The sequence below is a fragment of the Centroberyx gerrardi genome, chromosome 23 (assembly GCF_048128805.1).
Source record: "Centroberyx gerrardi isolate f3 chromosome 23, fCenGer3.hap1.cur.20231027, whole genome shotgun sequence".
NCBI classification, from domain to species: Eukaryota; Metazoa; Chordata; class Actinopteri; order Beryciformes; family Berycidae; genus Centroberyx; species Centroberyx gerrardi.
Genome location: NC_136019.1, coordinates 10,688,698 through 10,697,517, shown reverse-complemented (window position 1 = coordinate 10,697,517; position 8,820 = coordinate 10,688,698). Strand labels below are relative to the sequence as shown.

Below are 8,820 nucleotides of genomic sequence, written 5' to 3'. Positions count from 1 at the left end.
ACCAGTATCACATGGTTTATTGATATGCATCCTTTATCACAGAAATATTATAATTTACATACAAAATACAAAATATAATCCTCAATGTTGCGTGTTTCTCATTACTCATTTGAAGCTTCATTACTTTTCACAACAGTATTTTATCATGTAAAAAATTATATTTGGATATTAGTAATAATATTTTCGCTCTCTTTTGCAAAGTAATTACAAGTTCTCTGAGGGAGAGAGAGAGGCAGGGCGGTCATTCTGATTGGTGGATCGGGCTGTGATGTCAGCATGGTTTGCGCGAGAGGTTGGCCAGTGCTTTGGCGTGGATGGGCTTGTAGAGGAGAGAGAAGCTGGAGGGGCTGAGGAGGCCGTTGCCCTGCGCATCCACCTTCCCCATCAACACATAGTTCAGTCCTGGACAAGAGACAGTTCAACACAGAGATCTATCAGAAAACCCCTAAAAACAAAGTCCTGTAATACCAGATCATGCTGAATGTCATTACCAGAGGAGCTGGGTGGGTTTTATACAGGAATGGGACGATATGTTTATCTCAAGATACGGATCCGATACTCGATATGGGGTTCACGATTCCATACAACCACGATATATAAAAGTCCAATGACAACAAAGTCTGTGCAGAATTATGTTTATTTCTGCGCCACAAATCTTTCTAGCAATGGGATTGGCTTGCTAGAATGTAAACAACAATTTAAAAATGTCATTACAAAGTGCAAATAATATAATTTGGATGGACAGCTTGTGAAATTGTAACGGGCAAGCCGTCTCATTTGTGATTACTACAGTAGAATAAAATGGAGCTAATATCGTGATTCATTGTTCTGCCCCAAGATATGTATTGTCATAATTTTGTATTTCGATATACTGAATTTCGATATATCGTCCCATCCCTAGTTTTATGTCTGTTATGGTTTGTATGTGTGCGTGAGACAGAGATGGAGAGAGAGATAGGCAGAGAAAGAGATTGTGAATCTTCCCACATGTCCCACACAGATGGTCCCCCTGTACCTTTGCTCAGCCCGGGGCATCTCTTGCAGGTGGAGGTCAGTGTGACTGACATGACAGGTCCTGACTTGGTAATATTCAGACGTCCTGCCTTATAGACCTTAATGAGGGACACCTCCGCTGTCACAGCGCCCCTCAAACCAGAGGTCAGTGACGTAATCCTACCCGTTATCACTGAGAGAGAGAGAGAGAGAGACAAAAAATGAATGTAAAGAGAGAGTGAGGGTTAGAGTTAGATTTGGTCACTGAAGGGCATTTAGATTTCTTTCAAACTGCACATGCTTATAAGCAGACTTTAACATAGATTGGATGCTTTTATGACAAAGAATTAAAATCACAGTGAAGTGGTATTTTGAGCGCATCTTGCTTCTGTAATTTGACAGTTGAAACGGGATGTTGGGATGAGGCGTAAAGTGGAGAGAGATCATTCAAAAGTGTCCGGCAGTGTAAAACAATGGGATAGCATCACTCACTAGGGAGAGAAAGGCAGTTTTATGAGATGGGCGGGGTGGAGAGGGGATTGTTAAAAAATCTGTGATGAGATTATTGGTTTTCTAGGGAGGAAAAGCAATAAACAATTTTGTATGTTTTTTTTTGGCATGTATTGTTAAATAGGTGTATATTATGACATGGAAAATTAGCTAACAACTTGAAGAAGAAATTTTTCATTTCTACATATTCTGCTACTGTAAAAGCCTCAGAAGCACCCTCTGATACAATGGGAAGGTCATGCAGAATTATTCTGGTTTTCAGATTTATATCAGGAGCCCAATAACAACCACTGTCAATTAGGCCTAAATTGACAAACATTAAGTTTATCAGCAATGCATTTCTAATCCTGTAATTTCACTGTAAAACGTTTCTCAACTGTTTAAGTGTGCTGATATAATGAGTTTTAAAAGAGTGTAAGCCACATTTTGCTAAAATCATATTGTTTCCTAGCAAGCTGTTGCATAAGCAGGATAATGAAGTTGAAGTGTGGTGTTGTGCAACAGTTTCTATAATGTATTTAGAATCATTTGTCCTTACATAAATGGGTAGTGGGAGTGGGAGGGCATGTTTGGCACACTCACTTATGAAATAGCAGCTGAGGAGGTTTTTACTCTAATTCTCAGTGGAAAGGCAATTTTCTTACTAACATACTGTATATGTATGGTAAATATACATAGAACTCAATTTATGGTATTACTAAATTCTGTGCACAGAGGGGGGTATACCATATATTGAAAGTGCTACAGTGACCCCTTTGATTACCATTCATTTAGCATTAGTTGAGGCCAGATTTGATTGATCTTTGGCTATTTCCAGAGAATCAAACCTTGTATTCCATTATGCTTAGTTTACTCTCAGGCCAAAGGAGGTCTAGGAAATCTGGGAGGTCTGCCAATCTTTTAAGTAGCGTTAATCAAACTAAGACCCAGGCCAGGGCAACCAAGAACACATCACAACAAAAAACATGTTTCACAAAGAGAGAGAGAAAGAAAGCAAAGAGGGTGAAATAACTGATACTTTGATAAGGCAGAGATGTAAGACTAGATGGAGAGGAGGAACTGAGAGGAGAAGTGGGCGGCCGAGGGTGTGACTCACCAAAGTCATGAGGGCAGAAGTTGGATTGGAGAGTGCCAGTCCTCTTACAGACCTGTGTACACAGTGGGTTCAGTGGTAAAGCTGTGGATAGCACACACACACACACACACACACACACACGTAAACAAACACACAAACACATGATAAGCACGTAAACTCATGCTTCACACACTGATACAGACATGGAGGCAAAGGACGGAACAAAATTGCTGTTCATTTCTAAACCAAAATCGATTCATCCCACTCACGTTTCTTGCTCACAGCAGGTTTCTTTGTCACCGTCTTGCCTGGTTTAGCTGTCACTTTAGGCTTCATCTTTGGTTTGGCTGTTGGTTTAAGTCCAGGTTTGGAGCTGGGTTTAACTCCAGTCTTAGGTGTTGGCTTCACTGGCTTGGCTCTGGGTTTTAAAGTGGGCTTCGCCTTAGGCTTCAACGTAGGCTTGGGTGTGGGTTTAGCCTTGATGCTTGGCTTAAGCTTTGGCTTTGGTGTAGGTTTAGGTCCGGGTTTAAGTGTGGGCTTTTTCACAAGTGGTTTCCGTGTGGGTTTAGCTGGTTTGGGCTTGGGAGTGGGCCTCACTGCCGGCCTGGTGGTCGGTTTGCGAGGTGGCGGTTTCACCGGTATCCTTATCCTGGTGGAGGGCTTTGAGGTGGGTTTGGGCTGGAGGCTGGGCTTAGGCTTGGGGGGCGGTTTGGTCGGTTTGCTTGGCTTCACCACCGTTTTTTGCAGCGTGGAGTCGACGTGAGGCCGGAAGATGAAGTCCCCTCCAGCGGTGGGTGTCCGGGACCCCCGGGGCACGCTGGAGTAGAACGCCATGAAGCCGTCCGAGGTCACGCTGAGGTCAGAGACGAACTGGACCAGGAGCTCGTTCCCATTTGTCACTATGGTTCTATATTCAGGATGAGGAAAGTGGGATGTAGAAAGAAGGAATGGAGTAGAGGAGAGGAGAGGAGAGGAGAAAAGGACCAGTGTAGTTGCAAAGTGGAAGGTGGGAAGAAGAGAGGTGAGAAAAGAGAGAGAGAGAGAGGGGGGATTTGCAGAGAAATATGGGAGAAAAAAGTGAAAAAAAAAACAAACGTGTAGGGTGAGAAACTGTGAGGCAGCTCTTTGAAAGGCGACTCTTTTGCCGTGTTGAGATCTCAGGGTTTGACTGATCAGCAGTCTCACCCTGGCACTCTGTCTCCGCAGTACTTCCCGATCCGCCGCGAGTCGTCCCGCTCCCCTCCGTTGAAGAACGCCACGTAGTCGTAGCGACAGTAGGTGTCCGCCTCCAGATCCAGCTTCATGAACTTCACCTCGATCACCTGGGCAGGAATATGCACAACGCACACAGACAAACACACACAAAATATGACATTTTTGACAGAACATGCAGCGTGTGAGGTGAAGCATATGCAGCCATCATGTTTATTTCACCGCTTGACTGATTTTCATGAATCCTGTACAGTGCGGTAATAGGTGGAGGAGGAGGGTCTGACGTCTGAAATACAGAAGGGCATTTACTCTCTCTCTCTCTCTCTCTCTCTCTCTCTCTCTCTCTCTCTCTCTCTCCCTTCCCTCTTTCCTTGGGTTCAATCTCTTGGCACACACGAACACGCCCCAGTCTCTCAATGCACTCTTTCATTCCTGCTTCGTCACAAGGCCGCAGTTAGGTGGCACACACACAGACACACACACACACACACGCACTGTAGTAGGGACCTAAAGCTAGAACATTTCCTGGTGATGGGCCCCTCGACCGCTGTTTTCTTTCCTCTTTCTCCTCCAGCACCAACACGCCTGATTCAACACACCTGACTGCACTAATAAAAGATCTGACGATGACTCGATGACACACAACTCATTGATTGAACAGTGTCTTCACACTGGGCAAACACTAAACATTGGCACCAGTAGTGTGAAAGACCTCTACACATATTCTGAGGTGTGTGTGTGTGTGAGCTGTGTGTCGCTGGGTCAAACAGTGATTAGCTGACATTGCTCGGCTCCACGGAGATGTGCCAGGAGCAGCTGATGCCTGCTGGGTAATCGGAGTTGGGCCAGTTGGGCGTCTTGACGGAGCCCTGCGCCTTGGTCAGCCTCCCGCCGCAGAACTGGTTCTCTATGGAGAAGGAGTCAAAGAGAGAGGCAAGCAATGGTGAAACACCCTCCTAGGCTTTGAGCTGCTTTAAATAAGGGATGATGGGAACTTTTCAGGAACTAAGAAAAACAGTCTGGTTTTTAGCTTGATGACAATGCATTTTTTGAATTGATCCCGTGGGATTTGGAAGGGCTTCATAAGGTCAAGAGGTTGTAGAATTTCCTCGACACACAGAGGAATATGTCATTTAAGTGAAAATATAAAAATCGCACCCGACAGAAACAATATGCAAGTGCACCAGTTGGATTTGGGGAGACATATAATGATGTAATGATGCAGTAGACTGTGATACAACCAAAGTGCTGCTGTTCATCACTGGAAAACGAGACAAAACTTAGCAGCCTTAGCCTCAGGAGTTCACCCCGTCTGTGTGTGTTTACGTGTCCCACACCTTCCACATGTGGCTTCCCTCCACTGAAGTACGCCAGAAAGCCTCTCCCTCCGGTGCTGGCGTCCGACACCATCTCCAGCATCATGGTGTTGGAGGTGGAGATGAGCGCCCCGGGCCGGAACGTCCCGCAGAACCGGCCCAGCTTCTGCACCGTGTAGGAGTGTCCGTTGTAGACGTCCAGGTAGTCGTAGCGGCAGGTGGGGTCGGCCTCCATGTCAAAGAGGCGGAACGACAGCATGACCACGTGACCCTCCGGCACCTGGAGGGGGGGGGGGCGACAGGTGGGTGATGCTTTGAGGAAGTGAATGAATAAGTAAATAACTGGCATCTGAAAAGGAAAGGGCGACATTTTCCCTTGCAAAAGTACAGAGGTTTTGTGCAGCATGAGCTTTACGGTGAACGCAGATGATCTAGTGAATGATATTATCAGTTATATTAATATTACTGATACTATTTACAATATATTACATCATCTTTTAATAGTCAGCCCATCCTCACTGTGCAACAAATCAACAGTTGATGTTAAAATAAGAAACGCTTCATGTGGGAAGGTTACATTTACCCATCGCTAATGAGAGGAAAAAGAAGGGGTTGAGTTGATGCAAATGATCCCACACCTCATAAACTAGGATGGAACATCACTTGAACAGACTGGTATTTTTAATTTGGGTATTTCTGGACATTCTCTGCTTGAATGTAAGGAGAGGAACCACGAGAGCTGTAGGTATGAATGAAGTGCGTCATATGAATGAAACAAAGCCGCTGCATGTAGGATTTATCTAAATATAGGTGTTGTGGTGTAAAGCCCTTGTGAGCTGCTTCCAAGTGGCTTATTTCCCCTCACACCAATGTCACAAATTCCTGTGAATTGATTGTGCTTGGCGATTAAAGTGACAGTGATACTGATTTTTAAAAATGATCTCCCCTCTGTTTTTAATGAGTAACTTACCAGAAGGGGTTTTCAAGCTTTTGTAGGAATTGTGCTGAAGAAGTGCCAAATTGGACCAAACGAAAACCCGCAGCAGATCTTTTTGCTGTTTGTAATAGAGATAGCCTCGTTTTTTTGTGCCATTTTGTGACAATTTGCTTCATATTCACATTGATATATATATGACAAAATCCTTGACATTGTCCTCTACTCCAGTGGACAGACTGGATCAGATTCAGTTTGGCTGCAGTGTGATGCTGCAGTAAAGTAAATGACTCACAGTAATGTACCAGGTGCATTTACTGTTGGGTTTGTAGTGGCTGGGGAAGCCTTCAGTGGCCACGATGCCCGAGTCTGTGACCAGGTGGCCTCCACAGAGGAAGGTAGGCCTGAGAGAGAGAGAGAGAGAGAGAGAGGGGGTGGGGGAGGGGGGGGGTGGGGGGGGGTGGGGAGATAGAGAGAGAGACAGAGAGAGATAGAGAGAGAATGACTAAGCTTCACATAACTATCAACTGCAGTTCAACTTCCAACTTCAGGGCTTGTGCAGTTTTCTAATGCAGCTACTGAGAGTCAGAACCCCTGCTCACGCTCACACTCACACACACACACACACACACACACACACACACACACACACACACACACACACATTGGAAACCGCAGCGGCACAGTCTGCCTCTGTTCTCTGATTCTGGGGAGGGCCCAATGAACTCTCCTGGTTTGTGTGTTTTCATAAAAGTTGGCCTAACTAAGCCTGTAAAATTGATAATATACTGTAGATGCTGTGGTGTTTCTAGATACACACACACACACACACACACACACACACACACACACACAGTGCCACGAGAAAATTGTCACCAGACCAAACACTTTATTTTAGCAGACAGCCACTTTCAAACACTGCGAAACAGCCAGCTCACACATGTAGTTTGTTGAGTAACACACTCACACACACACACACACACACGAACACATTCACCCACTCTCTCTCTCTCTCTCTCTCTCTCTCACACACATATACACATAAACACACATACATCAAAGCAGTGGCACCCTCAACTCTAATTTTACAGCACACATCCCCAGACTAATTACTTCAGCTTTCGGTTGCTATGGCTTCTTGTCAATATGCTTCATCTATAAACCCCATAGCTGCATTTTGTCTTCAGACTCTAAGCTTAACTCTGTCCTCAGTGATGTGGGTTGGTGTCCTCGTCCGAGGCATTTAGACAGGGGAGAGAGACCAGATTACAGCCTCCTTTTCGCTAAAATGAATGTTATCTTGTGCTAGTTTTGGGGGAAAAAAACAAACGCCACAGCCTATCATCTTCTGGACTCTCAGGAGTGTGTGTGGGACTCATCAGCCTCTGCTGTCCTGGTCTTTCTGCTCCGTCATGTCCTGCAGGCCTGCGCTGTGTGTCTGCTGTGGTACTGTAAGGCCACACTGGGGCCAAAATATCCCAGCGGTGGAGTCCCTCCCTTCTGACCTGCCGAGCTAAACAGCCCACAGGCATTTGTTTGTCACTCTCTCGTGTCGTGTGTAGAAGGAGCTGTCGCCGCGCACACAGCGGGCTCAAAGCACGAAGCTCTGGATCAGATGTTTAGAACTGGAAGGAGATGCGTTAACGTCCGAATTGTCTTCTTTTTTTTTTGTCAGCGTTGTGACACATGAAGACACTTTTTGAAAAAAGCCAAAGCCAGCTACCTCGGCCCTGCCAAATCACGACACCAATTATACTGTCACACTGTCTGTCTGCCTGTCTGTCTGTTTGTTTGTGGGATGCCAACCACATCTTCCCGACACTGCCAACCTGCTATTTCTACTGCTCTCAGTAATCAAAATAGAGGAAAGAAGGTAGGAAAAGAAAAAAGCATGAGACGCACAGTAGCTGATCTACACAGACGTGGGTTTCAAAACGGCGTGCCACGTGCATGTGCATGATTATATCCCTTGATGCAGAAAAGAAAACAGATGCACAAGAGGCACATTGATAGAGATGCATACAGGCATGCTCACACTTAACACACACACATACCAGGAGATATGCAAAATATCTACAAAATATCTAAAATGCACACATGCTCTGCCTCTCTCTCTCTCTCTCTCACTCTCTCTCTTTCTTTCTCTCTCACACACGTCCTACCTGGTAAAGTTGGTCTGATTTTGAGCCTCGGTCCATCCCAGTGTCAGAATGACAAGGACACACACACTCCACACGCACACCCTGCCCTCCATCCCGCCGTCCTCCGAGATTAAGAAAGACGGGAAAGAAGAAGAGGGGAAAGGAGAGAGAGAGAGAGAGGGAGAGAGAGAGAGAGAGAGAGAGGAGGGAGAGAGGCAGAGCAGAAGGCGTGGAGAAGAAAGGCGAGGTTCAGAGCAGCGGGGGAGGAAAGGAGGGGAGGAGAGGGGAGGGAGGATGGAAGTGGAAGAGATGGATAAGAGGGAGGTGCGGCATGGGAGGAGGGATGGGGTGTGAGGGAGGATACAAGTTGGGGGGCGGGGGGGGGGGGGGGAGAAGAAAGAAAAGAAGTAGATGAATGTGATTTTGGGAGGAGAAAGAGGTGTTTGACTGGGTCAGCGGGGAAAAAAACACTTCACACTGACCCACAGCCAAAAGTAATGAACACACAACACAGAGTACAGTGAGTATACAGGGTATATACAGTGTGCTTGTGTTAAGTGACGGCTCCATGTTTTTGTTAAACAGGTAGAGTAATGGAATACATGTGAAATGTATGTTCCTGTGTGTGTGTGTGTGTGT

The 8,820-nt window shown here is 45.8% G+C and overlaps 1 protein-coding gene across 1 annotated transcript; it reads right to left on the bottom strand.

Annotated features, from left to right (window-relative positions):
- On the bottom strand, nucleotides 1–8,326 carry pcolceb (procollagen C-endopeptidase enhancer b). The gene is made up of 9 exons (XM_071919829.2): nucleotides 8,203–8,326; nucleotides 6,336–6,444; nucleotides 5,128–5,386; nucleotides 4,573–4,697; nucleotides 3,764–3,900; nucleotides 2,848–3,485; nucleotides 2,600–2,680; nucleotides 1,016–1,186; nucleotides 1–402 (listed from the first exon to the last, which is right to left on the bottom strand). Exons 1-9 carry the CDS (start codon nucleotides 8,292–8,294, stop codon nucleotides 272–274), a joined length of 1,743 nt encoding a protein of 580 aa, XP_071775930.1. The 5' UTR covers nucleotides 8,295–8,326; the 3' UTR covers nucleotides 1–271.
- Nucleotides 8,327–8,820: the final 494 nt, after the last annotated feature.